This window comes from Suricata suricatta, chromosome 7, assembly GCF_006229205.1.
Source record: "Suricata suricatta isolate VVHF042 chromosome 7, meerkat_22Aug2017_6uvM2_HiC, whole genome shotgun sequence".
In the NCBI taxonomy this organism is placed as follows: domain Eukaryota; kingdom Metazoa; phylum Chordata; class Mammalia; order Carnivora; family Herpestidae; genus Suricata; species Suricata suricatta.
Window position 1 is genome coordinate 72,284,024 of NC_043706.1, and position 19,447 is coordinate 72,303,470.

A 19,447-nucleotide genomic window follows, 5' to 3' on the forward strand; every position below is an offset into this window, starting at 1 on the left:
CCGGCTGCGGCGCCCCCACCCAGGCCCTACCACCGGCGTCTCCCGAGCTCCTCCCCTCCGCTCTCCGCCCCCCACGCGCCCCGGGTCGGTGCACTGCTGCGGGCCGTCCTCCCCCACCTGGGCTCGCGGCTTCGCTGCGCGCCTTTTGCCCCCCACCCCGCAGATCCTCAGGCCTCTGGAGACCTTGGGTTGACGCCAGAGGCGACCAGGAGGAGGGGGCGAGGCACCACGCGGAGGAGGCGGTGAGTGAGCCCCGCGCCTCGGGCCGCGCCTCCCGGGGGCTCAGATGATCTACCGGGACTGGGTATGCCCTGCCCGAGGGACCCACACGCCCGGCCTGCCCGTCGCTTAAGATCGCGCCGCCAGAGGCCCTCCCTACCAGAGGCCCTGTGGGTCCTGATGCTGCGAGTGTGTCCTCCAGAGCAGTGGACACACGGATACGGCCGGGAGCGAGGCTGCTGAGAGCCTCGGGGTCACATTCCCTGCCGGCGCGAGGAACACTAGATCGCGCGCTTTCCCCCTTTCTACAAGGTGAGTGATAACTCGATTCGTCTCCTTTCGTCCCCAGATGCCGGTTGGCCCCGGGATGACCGAAGCCGCTAGAAAGCTTTCCCAGTACAGACACCCAGTCAGGTGAGTGACAGGCCTCCCCGAAGGTCTCCCGCTCCTCCTTTGGGGAATCGCACCGCCTAGCTCCATGGCTGGCCTTACAGCTTTTCTGTCTTGGAAAATCTGTGTTCAAGGATCCCAGAGGTCCTTTACTAATCGAATTGACAAATGTATTCATGCTGTCACCTAAAAGAACTATTATTAGTGCACACTGAGTAAATTCTTAAAGAATATATTATAAAGAGGGAAAGTGGATGGTATCATGAAAGTAGACCGGTGATAGCCAGTTTTTTTCGTTAATGCTAAAGGGGTCCAGTGAAAGTGACTTCACAACAGGGAGATTGTGTATGTTCTTTGTTTAAAAGTTTTATTTTCAATGTTTATTTATTTTTGAGAGAGAGACAGAGCGAGCGGGGAAGGGGCAGAACGAGGGACACAAACAGAATCGCAAGCAGATTCCAGGCTCTGAACTGTCAGCACAGAGCCAATCCCGGGTCTGGAACTAGTGACCCTTGAGACCATGACCTGAGCCCAAAGTCAGAGGCTTAACCCACCAAGTCACCCAGATGCCACAGCCTGTGTTAATATTTTTCTCTTGCAAACCAGAAGGAAGAATGGTGTTCAAAGTGGCCGTTTTACAGCAAAGTGAGCTTGACATGTAAGAGAAAATGGAGTGTCATGAAAATCCTAAAGATCACTAAGCACTGTAAAAGGGACAGAAGTTACTCAACATAACAATGAGGAGCTAGTCTGGTGTTTCTAGGCACAGAAGTCGACCTTTCTGTAGAATTCTTTGTAGCTTTTATTCAGGTGAAAGGTTAATTCTGCAGTTTGCTTCAAAGAGCTGTGAAATGCATAATATTTGTATGTATGTGCTTATAAAAGGCATGTAGAAGGCAATACATGTTGATTATTTTCCTATCATGTGCCAGAAGTAGTGATGGACACAGGGAAAAAATAATCACACCCGGTTGGCAAGTGTTGTCATAGTTTAGTTTGGTCAGTTTTACCTATATGGACCAAATGTGAAGCTCCTAACTCTGCCAGAGGAGTGGAGAAAAATCTGGAAAGTGTGTATGCTAGGTTGTGGATACCTAGCTGAGTCTGGAAGTTAGCCAGATGGATGGTAGGTGTGGGAAAAGGGGACAGAAGAAATAGCATAGGAAAAGGGAAACAGAGTCATAGAACACCATGGCTGCCTCTGGGAGTATCAGGGAGCTGGGACTTGAGTATGTGAAGGTGTGGTCATTCCAGCAGGTAAGCCAGAGGCCTGATCTTGTACACCTTGGTAGAGAGTTTTGTCCTAACCCTGGAAGTGGCATTGTAAACCCATGGAGGTTTACTCAAAGGATTTTAACCAGAAGAGAAGTGTGATCAGATTTATGTTTCAGAAAGAGCATTAGGAAAATGGTATATAGGCTTAGTTAGAACACTGAAGTGAAATTGGAAGTTATTGTAATTCAGGCAAGATATGCTAAAGAGGCTTTCTAAAGCATTGGAAGTGGGGCTGGGACTGGAAGAATTTGGGGAATGCTAGGGTGACATAATAGTCATATATTGTATTGGATGTGGTAGGTAGAAAAGAGGTAGAAAGACAGAATGGCTCCCAGGTTTGTGTCTGATGACTAGATGAATGCTGCACTAACAAACAGAGTGGAAATTAGGGCTTAAAACAGATTTGGGGAACAAGATAGCAAATCTAGTTTTTCATTTATCACATTTAATGTGCCTGTGGGATATCCAAATAGATATGTCCAGTAAAGAGCTGCATTATATAGGTAAGGGGCCCACAGTCAAGATCTTAAATGGAAAGACAGTTTAGAGTCTTCAGTAAATGAGTGTTTGGGGAAATCATGGTGGTGAATGAGGTCTTCTAGGGAAATTCAGGAGGAGAGATGATCACTCTTGATAAACACCTTGGAAGGCCGGTAGTAACCTGTACACACGGAAAACGAGGTCCACAAAGGAGACTGAGAAGATCACTCAGCATATGGGAGAATTCAGGAAAGTATGAAGTCCCTGAAGGAAAAATGGTCCTGGGGAGAGTGTGATAATAATTAAACAACATTCTTTGTATTTGACTGTTCTTGTTAAGCAATAGAAAATGATTTATTTCCTATGTAAGAAATTCCTTTCTTTTTCTGAACTACTGTAGCTGCCATTAATTTGAACTTCTTTAAAGTTTATTTTATTTTTATTAATTTCTATCTTGATTATATTGTGTGTAAAAACTTTTTATTTAATCAACTTCTTGAGGAGGGAACCATGATTTTTTCATCTTTGAGTTATGATTATGTCTGGCACAAGGGATCACTAAAATATTTATTGAAGGACTGAATTATTGATGGTTGCTTATTTAGGCATCAAAATTAAAATTTTTTTTTACCATTTGGCTAGAAACATTTATAAACTATATTATTTACTTTTCTGCCCTTTAAAATGTGGTATACTGGGCATAATGTAACCTCTTTTTTAGAATCACTCTGTTATAATTGGGTATGTGGGGCTAATTACCCTACACTAAAATGACTGCATTGTTGTTATGAGTCAGCCATAACCTTATTTTCTCTTCCTTGGATGAAAAATGATAGAAGACCAGTTGGCAAGACTAAAATATTTGTTAAAAATTTGAAAATCTAAGGTAATTGTGTTATATGCAAATTATTCTATAAAGCCAGTATTATTCTCACTATCTTAATGTTCCCCAAATTTAGTTGGATGGGGTAAAGGGAGGGAGATGTGATCAAAGTTGGGGTCACAGGAAGCTTTTTAAAATATTGCTTTTTGTATTTTTCTAAACTTGCATTGGCTACATCCGTAACAGTTAAACTTGTGGGTTATCAGTGAGATACTAGGTGATTTCTGCTTTTCTGGAAGGTGCATAACATTTTATTGTCTTTATAAAATTGGCTATCAGAAATTTTAATGTAATAGTCGGATTCATTTTTTTCCCAAAGGAATTTGGAAATTGGAAGACAAACCTTCTTCTGTATATTGTCAGAATAAATAAATCTACAATACCTGAAGAAAGCTAAATACTGATCTGATGCTCACAAAGGGTTTAGTATGAATTTATTTGATCCAATTTAAAGCTTGGATAAAGATTTAAAATAATTAACTAGTTATTGATACTTTGGCAAGTAGACTCTCATGAAACCTGTGATGATGATATTTTAAAACTATCTGAAGGCGTACGGCGTACGTCAACTGATAAGTATAAGGAACTCTTGAGCTTTGAGCCCTTCATGAGTATAAGGATCCTGAATGTAAAAAAATAAAGCATATTATGTTGTCTGCTTCTTTCAGACTATTTTGGCCCAAATCAAAGTGCTATGATTACTTATATCAAGAAGCAGAAGCTCTTCTGAAAAATTTTCCAATTCAAGCCACAATTTCATTTTATGAAGATTCTGATAGTGAAGATGAAATTGAGGAGCTGACCTGTGAAAATTAATCTGATTAGTTACTTTTGGTGACATTCAGAGCTTATAGAATTTAAATTTAGTGTACGAATGTATCATCATCCTTTAAATTAATTTATTTGTATATAAATTACTAATAAAATGAAATATTTTATAATTACAAAGTAGTTTGGCTTTTTTAATCCTTACACTATAATCCAATGTTGGAATTGAGAAATAAGTGCAGTGTACAAATGTCTTGATTGTATAATAAACATTGGAGGCTTACAAAAGATAATTTTGATCTTGTCATCAAATTATAAATTTGACTTTAGTTATAATTCTGCAAATATTTAGCTAAAATTTTGCAGAGAGTGACTATGTTTAATTTTCAAGACTAAATCTTGTAACATCTGGTATTTCTTACTGATCCCCATTAGACATTTTAGTTGCAAATGAATATTATTAGATAATGAAGAAAATCACCTTATGTTATTAATCACACAATATTACGTGTTTGCTAGCAGATGGTGAAAAACACTTTAAATCATTGTCCATAATTGAGAATGGGAATTAATGTCAGGGATATTAAATTTTAGAGATGTTTGTTTAATGAAGAATCAAGTCATTCTCACTTTAATTCTCCTTTGCTGTTAAATCTAGTAGTAAAATAGCATGGGTGTTCAATAATTATAGCCCTACATTGAGGGATTCCCCAGAACCAAAACAAAACAAAAATAAGTGAGTATGACTTATATGGTGTCACAAAAAGGGGAGCCAGAGGCTGGAATTTGATTTTTTTTTTTATTTCTGTCCAAGGGGGAACTAAGAAATTTGGCAGATACAAAGTATTCTTCAACAACATCACCTTCCTTTGTTCTGGTTCCTTGCTTCTAATATTATCATGTAAACATTTTTCTCATGGGAAGTGAATAAGAAATTGTCAGTAATTAGCTTTTTTTTTAGTTTTTTATTCAAAAAATGTTTTTAGTTTCTTATTTTTATTTTTTTAAATGTTTATTTATTTTGAGAGAGAGTAAGAGAGAGAAAGGGAATGTGAGCAAGGGAGGGGCAGAGAGAGAGTGAGAGGATAGAGTGAATCCCAAGCAGGCTCTGTCCCTTCAGCACAGATCCCAATACAGGGCTTGATCCCAGGAACCATGAAATCATGACCTGAGCCAAAACCAACAGTCAGATGCTTAGTGGACTGAGCCACTCAGGTACCCCAAGGTTGTTTTTTGTTTTTTATTGTCAATGTAGACTTATAAAATAACACATCATCATTCACTGAAAGAGAAAACAGGAGCACATTGCAAAGCAAAGGTAACAGGAGACTATGTTCATGAAGTTCTTTAGCTTGAATACAATTTTTACAATAAGCATTTTAATTGCAAACAAAATGGTTCCCAATATCCCAGAATGGTGATAGGTAGAGGTGAAGGTCAAGATGGTTATCTGGCTAAGAAATGCTTCTGACTTGAATGGCTAGATTCACACAATTTGCCTTCTAATTTTAAGGACAATGCGGTTGAAATAGAGTAAGTTCAAATAATGTGTCACAGTCAGGAAAAATTAGTAATGGCCTCGATTAGGAAGAGTTATTTACAACTATATTTCTTCTCCTGAAAACTTTTCTCTTTTACTGGGTTCGACACTCAGGATGTGTGTGTACCCCAAGGGATATACAAAAAATCCACCAGGTCACGAATCTGGGCCTTGATCATTAGGGACTGGTTTTTACCTGCATAGTATTTGAGCTTCTCTTATCAATATGTTGGAATAGTATGAAGAGCCACTGACATTTATTGATTTACTGCCTATTATTAACCAACAGGCACTATACCAGGTAGTTTATTTTTTTTAATTTTTTATGGTCTTTTATTTATTTTTGAGAGACAGAGAGAGTCAGTGTGAGCAGGGGAGGGTCAGAGAGAGAGGGAGATACAGAATCTGAAGCAGGCCCAGGTTCTGAGCTAGCTGTCAGCACAGAGCCCAATGCGGGGCTTGAACCCACGAGCCGTGGGATCATGACCTGAGCCGAAGCCGGATGCTTAACCGACTGAGCCACCCAGGTGCCCCTATACCAGGTGGTTTATATAGGACATCTCATTTAATCCTTACTGAAACCTAAACCCATTAGGCAGAATGGGAAAATGAAACTTTGTGATACTAAAATAACTTGCATAAGGCCTAATTTATTAAGTGCAGAGATGGCATTCAAACGAAATCTATTTGACTCAAACATAACTGCTCATCACTCCATTTGGGGCTGTATCAGTAAACAATTCCCTATATCTTTCAGCGAAGACAGGACGTTAGATGAAGAGGAAAAACTTGTGAGTGGTGACTGGAGCAGAAGACTTTACTCCTTCCACTCATTCGTTAGCCATTAGCGGGGATTCTTAAAGGTGAAGCTTCACCGAGTAGGAGTGGCTGCATTTGACACCTTAATTCTTAAAGGTTCTCTGTCCTGTAAGACAGAGTTTCAGAGAAATCAAAATGTTTTGATAGTGTTATTTTGCTCCATATTTCAAGTAGTGTGATGGTAGTACTACTTAACAATAGACAGACACCTGTGGTCTGGGTTAACAGGAATCTACGAGAATGTATTCTCAGAATCTGTCAGCACCAAGGCTAAGGAACAGCTTCCCTCTGTCTTTACTGCTCCCACGGAATTGCTGTCACCTCACTGCGGTGCTGAAATTCAGGGTTCAGGACTAACGAAGCATGCGTACTTCTCTCTGGTTCCTCCCCTGCCGGCGCTCCGTCCTTTCCGCTGGCCCCGCCCCCCGCGGCCTCGACGTGCTGCGTCATGGCGCGCCTCACCCCGGGCGACCCCGGAAGTGGGTCGGGGGCTTGGCCTCTGCCCGGCCTCGGAGCCGGAGCGGTAGGTGCTACAGTAGAAGGGGTCGAGCCGAAAGATCTTGTCGGGCGGCGGACCCCGGGCAGGGCCCGGGCCAGGGGTCCAGGATGCTGAACGTCCCTTCCCAGTCTTTCCCGGCTCCCAGCTCACAACAGCGCGTCGCCTCCGGGGGGCGTAGCAAGGTAAACGGGTGACACCGTACGTCTCGTTCAGCTCTCCTCCCGCCAGCGTCTCGTGCTACCCAAAGGTCCATTCTCTCCTTCGCCCCCCTCTTCCAGCTCCTGTCCTCCGCGCTCGTCTTCGTTCCCTCCTGCCCTTGCTGGCACTCTCTCTCCGATCCACTTCTGCCTGCAATCCTCGAATTCTCCTAACCTCCCTCCCTCTCACCTACTAGCCCCTTTGTTTCCCATCTGCATTTGTCGTTCTGTGAAGTCTTTTCCCGGGAATTAAATTTAGTTGTGTTTGACAGGGCCAGCACAGTGCTTGCCATTATCATAGGTACTCAGGATTAGCTTCCTTCCCTCAACCTATCCTGCCTCCAGTCTTTTGTTCTACACTTTCCGGAAAGAGTTGTAAGTGATGTGCATTCCCCAGAAGGGAAAGGTTGGGCAGTGGCGACATTGGGCAGTGACCATCCCTCCAAAGGTGGGGACTCCCGGAGCTAGGAAAGATTGGGGAAGCGAGAGCAAATGTGTACAATACTCATGAGGATTTACGGACACTTCTTTAAATGATGCTGCCTTTCTACTTTTGGTACCTGACTGTTTACTGCCTTTTCTGCTGATATCACTTGCTGACTTTGAAGGTAATATAATACTCTTGAACTTTTAGTTAAACACAGTTACTTTTACCAACAGGTGGAATACAAATATATTTTATATTGCAACATAGATGCTAATTACTCGAGTTATGTGTTAGTTCCTCATTCTGTAAACTTCATGTTTTGTTTTTGAAACTTCCACCTACTTTCCACCTCCTTGGGCCACTCCACCCCACCTCCCATTTCAGGATTCTTGGATCTTATCGTTAGTTAGGATCTTTACCACCTTTTTTTTTTTAATTACTTTTTTTTTTCCCCCTCTACTTAAACCTGGAGTTTGACTCTGGATCAAAAGTACGGATTCAGGTATCTGTAGCTTTCATTAGCTTTTCAGAAGTCTGTAACTCTACCAATAGTAATAATATGGCTAGGATTTATTCGGTGCTTACTGTGTATGTTCTAAGTGTTTTGAGTGCCTCATGTGTATTAATTCACTTAATCTTTTTACAATGATCTCATGAAATGGGTGCTTTTGTTATCTCTAAATCACAGAAAAAAAAACTGGTTAAGACATGTTGCTTTGGACCCTGAAAGCTTGATGTGCTGTGACTGTGTGGGGGACATTTTATTGCTCCTTACATCATCCAGCCATCTAGTAATCTGACCCCTTCTCCTTGATGTTTGATCTCTTTCTCTCCTTGAGCTAAATTCTTGACTAAATAGTACAGTCTTTCCAGAGAAAAAAAATCTGAATTAGAATATGAGTTGCTGGCCTTCTGTTCAAACTACAAACCATGTTCTCAGCATCCTTTTAAAGAAAAAGGCTCAGAGGCAAAGGCAAAATGTCCACAGGTGGCGTTGGCAAAGGTGAGTCTTTGGGTCCAAAAAGAGAACAAAATACAGTTATTGTACAATTCAAGAGGAAGCTCAGACAACCTCCCCTCTCCCCACCCCTTCATGAAACAAGGTAATCTTGCACATGTTAGAACCTGAGTCTGGATGGTCTGATGTGGGTAGAGGTTGAGAAAATAGAAGCTAGTTGGGGAGGTTGTATATCGTAATAGTTAAAAGCATAGATTTTTGAGAAAGACCCAGAATCTTTTCCCAATTCCTATGACTTAGTCTCTGAGTCTCATTTTTCTCAGGTGTAAAGGAGAATAATAGTACCCCTTTTATAGGGCTGTTCATAGGGTTAAATGAGATAACGTTTCTCTTAGCACAATCTTGGTATATAGTATGCACTCACTGTGTTACTTGCCCTTAGGCTATTATTCAGACCCTATGGATTGTTGTGGGATTATTGTATGAAGCCCTTAGCACAGTGTGTGGTACAGAATATGCACATAATATATGACAGCTAATATTATTTCCACTAACACTAGTAAATAAATATTTGAAAACCTACTGTGTGCTGGAGATGTGGTCTCTGTTTCCAAGGAGGTTAGTCTAATAGGCTGTGCACACTAACAAATAGTTATAAATAGCATAAGTATTATAACAGTATGTTATGACCATAAATGGTTGAGGTCAGAGAACACTTCTGGAGGAAATAATGTCTGTGGAAGAGATGGAGGGAACTGATCCAGGCAGAGGAGCATGTATTTTATACCAATCAAGGAAACCAGTTCCCATTTAGCTAAAGCATGTCATAGGAAGGAGCAGTAACTAAAACTCAGAGCTAGTGAGGTGAACTATGACCAGATCTGAAGGGCCTGGTAAACCAGGGAATTTAGAGACATTATTTATTGTAGACTAGTATGGAGAGCCACTGAAAGAGGGAGGGCCCATGATTAGATGTGCTTAGCTACCTAGTAGATTATGGAATCCACATAGATAAGAGAGAGAAGTGATTTTGGTTTGGAATGGGAAAGATCATATTCTTATCCTTTACTTCATTTATTGGGACCAAGAGACCTAGAGAGTTTCAGGGATGGTAAGAATGAGACGATGTAGTTGGTAGGAAGGAATGTGACTCACAGTGGTATCACAGACCTATTAGCTTGGTTATTTGGGGGTAAATGAGTGCCCAAAATTGGTAGGATTCCAGAGAGTGAAGTTTATAAATACCTGAGTCCATTCAGTCTGTTATAATAGAGGGCCATCCATATATTAGGTGGCTTATAAGTAACAGAAATTTATTTCTCACAGTTTTGGAGGCTGGAAATTCTAAGATCAATGCACCAACAACTTCAGTGTCTGGTGAAGGCCTGATTCCTGGTTCACAGCCATCTTTTCCTCACATCCTCACATGTCAGAAAGGAAGAGAGAACCCTTTGAGGCCCTATTAATAAGGGCACTAATACCATTCTTGAAGGCTCCACCTTTATGACTTAATCACCTGCCAGAGGCTCTACTCTTAATATCACATTGGAGGTTAGGAGTTCAACATATTAATTTTGGAGAAGCACAAACATTCAGTGTATAGCAATATACTTCTTTGAGTGTGCCTTCTTTTACATTAAGAATTTGTCTGGTACTGTGTAACAAGCTAGTTATATATGTTTAGACAGCTTAATTCCATGTAACATAGCCAGAACTAAAACTTGTTTTCTGACTCCAGGTTCAATATTATTGAATGTTTGTGTGACAGAGTTTCCTTTTTTAAAAAATTAATTAATTAATTTTTCAATTTATATCCAAGTTAGCATATACTGCAACCATGATTTCAGGAGTAGATTCCTTAATGCCCCTTTATCCATTTAGTCCATCCCCCTCCCACAACCCCTCCAGCAACCCTCTGTCACTTCTTTGTATTTAAGAGTCTCTTATGTTTTGTCCCCCTCCCTGTTCTTATAATATTTTTATAAGATATTTTATACTTATATGATATTTTATAACATAATATTTTATGTTCATCTGTTTTGTATCTTTCTCATATGAGTGAAGTCATATGATACTTGTCTTTCTCTGACTGACTAATTTCACCTAGCATAATACCCTCTAGTTTCATCTACGTAGTTGCAGATGGCAAGGTTTCATTCTTTTTGATTGCTGAGTAGTACTCCATTGTATGTGTGTGTCTCTGTATACGTGTGTGTGTGTGTGTGTGTGTGTGTGTATACATACCACATATTCTTTATCCATTCATTTATCGATGAATAGTTTGTGCTCTTTCCATACTTTGGCTATTGTCAATAGTGGTGCTATAAACATTGGTGTGCATGTGCCCCTTTGAAACAGGACACCTGTATCCCTTTGATAAATACCTAGTAGTGCAATTGCTAGGTCATAGGGTAGTTCTGTTTTTAATTTTTTGAGGAACCTCCATACTGTTTTCCAGAGTGGCTGCACCAGTTTGCATTCCTACCAGCAGCGCAAAAGAGATCCTCTTTCTCCACATCCTCACCAGCATCTGTTGTTGCCTGAGTTGTTAATGTTAGCCATTCTGACAGGTGTGAGGTGGTATCTCAGTGTGGTTTTGATTTGTATTTCCCTGATGATGAGGAATGTTGAGCATTTTTTCATATATCTGTTAGGCATCTGGATGTCTTCTTTGTAGAAGTGTCTGTTCATGTCTTTTGTCCATTTCTTCACTGGATTATTTGTTTTTCAAGTGTTGATTTAATAAGTTCTTCATGGATTTTGGATACTAACCCTTTATGTGATGTCATTTGCAAATATCTTCTCCCATTCTGTTGGTTGCCTTTCAGTTTTGCTGATTGTTTCCTTCGCTGTGCAGAAGCTTTTTATTTTGATGGGGTCCCAGTAGTACATTTTTGCTTTTGTTTCCCTTGCCTCTCTTGCCTCTTGAGAGGTGTTGAGTAAGAAGTTGCTGCGGCCAAGTGTGTGACAAAGTTTCTAAGTTTTACCTCATAGCCCAGGTGTTTTATATTGTTCTATTTATAATTCTAATATACCAGAGACGACTTTGACAACCACCTAAGTCTGTTAAAAAATGTAGAATTGTTAAATTTTTTATCTTTTTGAATGGGGATAAGAGTAAGGAAGCAACCTCAAGAGAAGTAGCAGGAAGGAAAGCAGCTGACTTGAAGAAGCCACACTGAATTCTTCCCTTTTCCTTTTTTCAGGTCCCTCTAAAACAGGGCAGAAGTCTTATGGATTGGATTCGACTCACTAAAAGTGGAAAGGATCTAACAGGATTAAAAGGCAGGTTGATTGAAGTAACTGAAGAAGAACTTAAAAAACACAACCAAAAAGACGATTGTTGGATATGCATAAGAGGTATGTGGTATTTATTATGTACTGTAAAAAGTTTTTTTTTTAATTGCCATTTATGGTTTATTAATGGATCATGAAATTAATTTTCTGGGTAGCCACTATTCCTTCGTTTTTTAAAAAAATAACTTATTTACTTTTTAATTTACATCCAAGTTAGTTATCATATAGTCCAACAATTATTTCAGGAGTAAATTCCTTAATGCTCCTTACCCATTTAGCCCGTCCCTTCCCACAACCCTTCCAGCAACCCTCTGTTTGTTCTCCATATTTAAGAGTCTCTTATATTTTGTCCCCCTCCATTTTTTGTATTATTTTTGCTTCCCTTCCCTTATGTTCATCTGTTTTCTACCTTACATTTCTCATATGAATGAAGTCATATGATACTTGTCTTTCTCTGACTAATTTCGCTTAGCATGATACCCTCTACTTCCATCCACGTAGTTGCAGATGGCAAGATTTCATTCTTTTTAATTGCTGAGTAGTACTCCATTGTGTGTGTGTGTGTGTGTGTGTGTGTGTGTATATATACACACACACACACACACACACACACACACACACATATATATATATACACACATCTTTTTTATCCATTCATCCATCAGTGAACATTTTGTGCTCTTACCATACTTTGGGTATTGTCGATAGTGCTTAGTACCTTTGCTCCTTTGAAACAGCACAGCTATATCCCTTTGATAAATACCTAGTAGTGCAGTTGCTGGGTCATAGGGTAGTTCTATTTTAATTATTTGAGGAACCTCCATACTGCTTTCCAGAGTGGCTGCACCAGTTTGCATTCTCACAGGCAGTGTAAAAGGGTTCCTCTTTCTCCACATCCTCACCAGCATCTATTGTTGCCAGAGTTGTTAATATTAGCCATTCTGAAAGGTGTGAGGTGGTATCTCAGTGTGGTTTTGATTTGTATTTCCTTGATGATGAGTGATGTTGAGCATTTTTTCATGTGTTGATTGACCATCTGGATGTCTTCTTTGGAGAAGTGTCTATTCATGTCTTTTGCCCATTTCTTCACTGGGTTATTTGTTTTTCAGGTGCTGAGTTTGATAAGCTCTTTTATAGATTTTGGATACTAACCCTTTACCTGATATGTTGTTTACAAATGTCTTTTCCCATTCTGTTGGTTGCCTTTTAGTTTTGTTGATTGTTTCGTTTGCAGCGCAGAAGCTTTTTATTTTGATGAGGTCCCAATAGTTCATTTTTGCTTTTGTTTCCCTTGCCTCCTGAGGTGTGTTGAGTAAGAAGTTGCTGCAGCCGAGGTTAAAGAGGTTGTTGTCTGCTTTCTCCTCTAGGATTTTGATGGTTTCTTGTCTTACATTTAGGTCTTTCATCCATTTTGAGTTTTATTTTTGTATTTGGTGTAAGAAAGTGGTCCATGTTCATTTTTCTGCATGTCACTGTCCAGTTTTCCCAGCACCACTTGCTGAAGAGACTGTCTATTCCATTGAATAGTCTTTTCTTCTTTGTCAAAGATTAGTTAGCTATATGTTGTGGGTCCATTTCTGGGTTCTCTCTTTTGTTCCATTGGTCTGAGTGTCTGTTTTTGTGCCAGTACCATACTGTCTTGATGATGACAGCTTTGTCATACAACTTGAAGTCCGCAGTTGTGATGCCTCCAGCTTTGGTTTTCTTTTTCAAAATTGCTTTGGCTATTTGGGGTCTTTTCTGGTTCCCTACAAATTTTAGGATTGTTTGTTCTAGCTCTGTGGAGAATGTACTCTAAAAAGTTTTGGCTAAGCTTTCCAGTTGAGTCCCAAATGAGCTCATCTTCCTATTATTTGGTGTTATTATTCACAATTAGAGAACAAAAATGTTACTTACACTGGGCTATAAAATACATAATTCTGAATTTTCACACTATTTGTTAGATAACTATTTACATAGCAAATATGTGCTGTACTCCCTTTGAAAGAAAACAAGTGTTTGTGGACAATTTATTGGGTAACACTCTATATATAATGATGTCCTGCCTTAGTGCCTTATAACAGAGTCTTTTCTTTCTTTAAGTTTTTTTAAATGTTTATTTGTTTTTGAGGGAGATAGCACAAGTGGGGGAGAGGCATAGAGAGTGAGGGAGACAGAATCTGAAGCAAGACCCAGGTCTGAAGCAAGACCCAAGTCCCGACGCGGGACTTTAACCCACGAACTGTGAGATCATGACCTGAGCCACAGTCAGAGCTTAACCAACTGAATCATCCAGGCGCCCCTGTAACAGAATCTTTTGGTTTTTTTTGATAATAGTTTATTGTTAAATTGGTTTCCATGTAACACCCAGTGCTTCTCCCTACAAGTACCCCCGCTCCGTGACCATCACCCCCTCCCTCCCTCTCCCTTCCCCTACAGTCCCTGGTTTGTTTTCAGTATTCAATAGTCTCTCATGATTTGTATCCCTCTTTCTCCCCAGCTTTCTTTCCCCCTTCCCCTCCCTATGGTCCTCTGTTAGGTTTCTCCTGTTAGACCTATGAGTGCAAACATATGGTATCTGTCCTCTGCCTGACTTGTTTCACTCAGCATGACACCCTCAAGGTCCATCCACTTTGCTACAAATGTCCAGATTCCGTTCTTTCTCATTGCCATGTAGTACTCCATTGTGAATATATACCACCTCTTCTTTATCCATTCATCAGTTGATGGACATTTAGGCTCTTTCCATGATTTGGCTATTGTTGAAAGTGCTGCTATGAACATTGGGGTACATGTGCTCCTATGTATCCACATTTCTGTATCCCTTGGGTAGATCCCCAGCAGTGCTATAGCTGAGTCAGAATCTTTTTGAATGAGAGAAGTTGTTCTGCCAGAAGAAAATGTCTCTGAGAATTGAAAGTAAATCAGAAGGCCTGTGATTAAGCCAAATCTTAAGTTCTCACATGAAGCAATTTTTGTTATTTATGTTTCTTAGCAATATCAATTACCTGATTTTTCTAGCTCGTAACAGGTTAACTTTTTTAATATTTATTTTTGAGAGACAGAGAGATAGAGCCTGAGCGGGGCAGGGACAGAAAGAGAGAAAGACACAGAATCCAAAGCAGGTTCCAGGCTCCAAGCTGTCACGACAGAGCCCAATGCAGGGCTCAAATTCATGAATCATGAGACCATGATCTGGGCCAAAGTTGGATGCTTAACCTACTGAGCTACCCGGGTGCCCCTAGTCTGTAGGAAATTAGAGGCACCAAGCCAGAAATGAGTGGATTGGAGAGAGTGAGCAGAGGTAGAGGAGTGGAGCTAATAAAAGCAGACCTCATGGTAATCAATGACCTGGCAGCTCAGAGGGGAACACAAGTAATAAAGGGCATGGAAATGTATGGTGGGCCCCCGCAGTGAAGTCACTGAGTCATGCAGACACGGTTAAATATGCCCACTACCCTTAAAGTGTTGTTTAGTCATTCAGTGCTGTTACACAATTGTGATTTTATCATTGTAAAATTATAATATATTGTCAGTTATCCTGATCACACTGTAACCTATATGAGAGAGAGACCATGTCATGTCAGTCAGTCTGTTCATTCTTTGGTGCCTGGCACATAGAGGACATTGATAGTATTTGTTGAATGAATGTGCTTAACCTTGTTAAGAAGTCCTGTTATTTAAAGAGGTGCGTGGTCGTCCTAGTAGGCTGCTGATGTGATCAACGTAAAGATACCAAGAGGCACTGTTAGTTTGCTAGGGATGCCCACACAGAATAGCACAAACTTGGCGGCCTAAACCACAGAAAATTATTGTCTCACAGTTGTGGAGGTGAAAGTCTGAGATCAAGGTGCCTTCTGAGGGCTGTGAAAAAGAATCTGTCTCTCACTAGCTTCTGCTGGTTTGCTGCCAATCTTTGAAGTTGCTTGGCTTGTAGAAGCATCACCGCAGTCTGCCTTCAGCTCACATTGCATTCTCCCTGTGTACTTGTCCGTGTCCAAATTTCCTATTTGAATAAGGACACCAGTCATGTTGGATTGAGGCCCTACCCTACTCTACAATGACCTCACCTGTTAAATCTGCATTGATCCTGTATCCAAACAGGGTCACGTTCTGAAATACTGGAGGGTAGGCCTTCAACATATGAATTTTGGTCTGTACACAATTCAGTCCATAACAGACATAATTAGACAGTGGAAGTTTTTTCAGTGGCAAAGAGGATGGACTCTTCTAGCAGATGATGGTGACAGGGCTTGTTCTGAGACAGAAGAACAGCTGCTCAACTGCCTAGAGTTTCTGAGGAGAGTACAACTGTGGGGAGGACCCACAGGCTGGAATGAGGGTTCTCTCCAATGCAAAAAACTCCTTTTGTCCTTTCAGAGGGGTTTTCATACCATCTTTGCTCTTCTCCACGCTGCCTACCTGTATCTGTATCTGGTACAAAGTGACCACCCCCTCCGCCTGAGTGCTCTCCGCTAGACTGGGTGAAGCGGAGGTCGCTGTCCTAGGAGCACCTCTCAGCTGGTCCAGGCCGCAGGCACGTTTGAGTTCTGTTTCTACGGTAGGAAGTCACTTCTTCAGAAAATTCACTCTCCTCTGTATCTTAGTGATGTTAGGTGAATGAGGAATTAATGAAATGCAATCATACTTTATTATTCATGTGATGTAGTGCTATAGATAAGGGACTTGGTGGCTGTGTATGAAGAGTAATATGCACACTGCTCCCGGTTATGTATCTCCTGTAAGAATTGAATGTATGGTACCTCTTCTGGTAAGGGTGTTGATTTGAGGATACATTTATTTAAAGTTTCTATTGGAGAATGTGTTCTACTCTACTGACAATAAAGCTTTTTTTCCCCTCTGCAAAAAGTAAAGTGTGTCTTCTTTTTTCCTTTGTGACAAGTTTAGTTTATGTTATCGAGAAATACTCAATTTAGGCCCTGCTCTTTGAGCTTTCTCTCTAGTAGGAGAGGATAAATGACTGACTGATGGTTAGACACATCTGAGTGAATGCCATAAAAGTTCTAAAGAAAGTGACATCAGATTGGATGGAAGGACATGCGTGGGTTAGGAAAATCAGACACTGGTAAGGTAGTGATAGCCTGAAAGCTGGGGACAGGTTTTCACCAGAAAATGAGGAAGTGCATCTAAGTGGAGGGAAAGGCCTAAACTACAAACACAGAAAGGCTTTAGATATGTTCTGGAACTTAGGTTAAGTGTTGGAGAATTATAAGAAGGCTAAAAGGCATGCTAGGTCAGATTGTAAAGGACATCGAAAGCCAGGTTGAGGAATGTGTTCTTAATTTAGACGGCAGGGTGAGCTCTAGACGTGTATGAATGTGGGGACAGTGTCATCAGAGTATGCCTCAGGAAGGTTAGTCTGGCGGTGGATGTAGTGAATTACATGGGACAAAAAGCATTCAGCTTGTTACAGAAGTTCAAGTGGTAATAGGTGAACCAGAGTGTTGACAAAGACAATGGAAAGTAGGATTAATGCAAGACAAACAGGTTACTGGTAATTTTTAAGGCAGTCCTAAATTACAATAAGCACATGACTAAATGCAGTCACCTTTTTCTCTTTAGCTGTTCTAATTAAAAATATTAATGATATTTTCTGAAAAGGGAAATATATGCCAGATTTAGCTTTGAAGGTCAGAGATGATGTTTGGGCCCAATTTTTAACCGAAACTGTACCATAGGGAAACATTATATCATGGCATTATTTCTCCCCCTTGTTGAATTGCCTCATTTTTTAGTTCTGTTCAAACTTAAGCTGATTGGGTTAAGGGAGACACAATTAGTCTTTTTAAGAAATCTTAGAAAATATACACTTTGTCATGGGTTTTTATGGCTAATATGGAGATTATTTTCTTTTTTGAGTATATATCAGTGTTTTTGCACATGTTCAGGTTTGTTGGGTCCAGTCACATTCCTAGAAATGATGGTGTAAAAAGAGCACTTGTCTGACAGCAGACTAAAGTGTGAACTAAAATGTGAGCGCTGGCCTAAAACGTAAGACAGTATATGAAGTTTCCAATTTTTTCACTTAATAATCACCATTTTCTGTGAAGTATGTAATTAGTGTAATGCTCTAGGACGTTTGGAGAGTTGAGGGAATGGATAGGAGAGACAATGCTTTTTAAAAAATCTTGTTGAATTTACATTAATGCAGACTTTTGTAGTTTTCCTCATTATTGCTGTTTCTCTCTCAAGGACTAAAGGTGATTTACAAGCATGTGAAACTTTGAGCAAACATCTAAATCACTCATCCGTGAGAGTTCCATAGAGCCTAGATCAGACGTTGTGTTCCCTGTAGTATATTTTATTGTAGTATGTACTCAGTGTGGGTAGTGATATAGTGATGTATTAAGTCATGAAATCAGTTTTTTGCAGCATGGTATGCAGCCTTTAATCATAGTAAGAGTGAGGGTGTCAGTAACAGTCATTTGCATGACTAGTATTTGGAAACAGTTGATTAGGCTAAGTAGACTGGCCATCCTGTTACAGACTTAGAGGAGTAAGTTGTTCACAAGGGATTTAATGGATTTCATTTACAACTTAGAAATAAACATGCTTTGATTTCTCCTAATGCTGATTATCATATGCTTGTAAATTGAAGAAGCCTGCTTGAGACCATGTAAAAGTGACTTTGGGGATGCGTGGGTGACTCATTTGGTTAAGTGTCCACCTCTTGACTTCAGCTCAGGTCATGATCTCATGGTTCATGAGATCAACCCCTGGATTGGGTTCTGCGCTGACAGTGTGGAGCCTTCCTGGGATTCTCTGTCTCTCACTCTGTCCGCCCCTTCCTTGCTCATGCTCTTTTTGTCTCTCAAAAATAAATAAGTAAACATGGGGGGAAAAATGACTTTGAATGGGTCCATGTTTTTCATGTTTCATTACTAATTAGAAAATCTTAGCCAATGGATTCCAAGAAGTAGTATTCAGTCCTATTGTATTTCTAGTCCAGCATCTTAGATTTCTAGATGCATTTATAGTAAACCTTTTTAAATTGTACTTGTGGGATGGTAGTGTAGATTTTTGTGAGTACAGCCATTCCTCATTATTCACAATTTCAAATCTGCGAATTTGCCTACCCAGGCAGCTGCTTTGTAACACCAGAGACCCTTATCCCACTGCTTTCATAGTCACTCGCAGGCATGCATAGTGCAGGGGAAAGTTTGTTGGGCCCTAGCGCATGTTCCTACTTGAGGTCGAACAAGACGATGCTCTGCCTTCTTACCTCTGCTCTCATACAGTAAAGATGTGTCTTTTTTGAGGTCTATTTAGGGCCATGTTTTTCATATCTTGTGGTTTTGGTTGGTGAATTTTGGCTTAAAACGGCCCCTAAGGATAGTGCTGAAGACTGCGACATGCCCTACAGAGAAAGTACCTGCGTTAGATGAGCTTCGTTCTGGCACGAGTGACAGTGCTGTTGGCCGTGAGTTGAATGCTCATCAATCAGCAACACATATTAAATAAGGTGTCTTTAAACAGAAATACACTTTAAGCACGGTTATATATTAATTATTTGACAAAAATGTGACCAGAGGCTTGGAAGAACCTAATGCTGTCTTTTCCCCAAGGAGCAGTGGTTCAGTGTTTGCGAATTCATTGTTCACAGTGACTTTGTAAAACGTAACTGCTGAGAAGAAAGAGAATTGACTAGGCTATTTTGTATTTATACTCCAGAAATAATAAAATAGGCTTTATTCT

At 40.4% G+C, this 19,447-nt stretch overlaps 2 protein-coding genes across 4 annotated transcripts in view; both read left to right on the forward strand.

The window, feature by feature from the left end:
* Positions 1–4,191, forward strand: part of RIPPLY2 (ripply transcriptional repressor 2) — an 18,643-nt gene extending 14,452 nt beyond the window's left edge. The window contains exons 3-5 of the mRNA XM_029943192.1: positions 4–242; positions 569–633; positions 3,916–4,191. Coding sequence (XP_029799052.1) covers positions 4–242; positions 569–633; positions 3,916–4,063 — 452 coding nt within the window. The 3' untranslated portion in view covers positions 4,064–4,191. The remainder of the gene's footprint in view (positions 1–3; positions 243–568; positions 634–3,915) is intronic.
* Positions 4,192–6,827: 2,636 nt separating this feature from the next.
* Positions 6,828–19,447, forward strand: part of LOC115295602 (cytochrome b5 reductase 4) — a 92,855-nt gene continuing 80,235 nt past the window's right edge. For 2 of the 3 annotated variants that reach the window (XM_029943643.1, XM_029943644.1), the window contains exons 1-2: positions 6,829–7,055; positions 11,662–11,815. In XM_029943643.1, coding sequence (XP_029799503.1) covers positions 6,981–7,055; positions 11,662–11,815 — 229 coding nt within the window. In that variant the 5' untranslated portion in view covers positions 6,829–6,980. Of the gene's footprint in view, positions 7,056–11,661; positions 11,816–19,447 lie in introns of all 3 variants that reach the window. The other variant, XM_029943645.1, reaches the window with a different exon arrangement.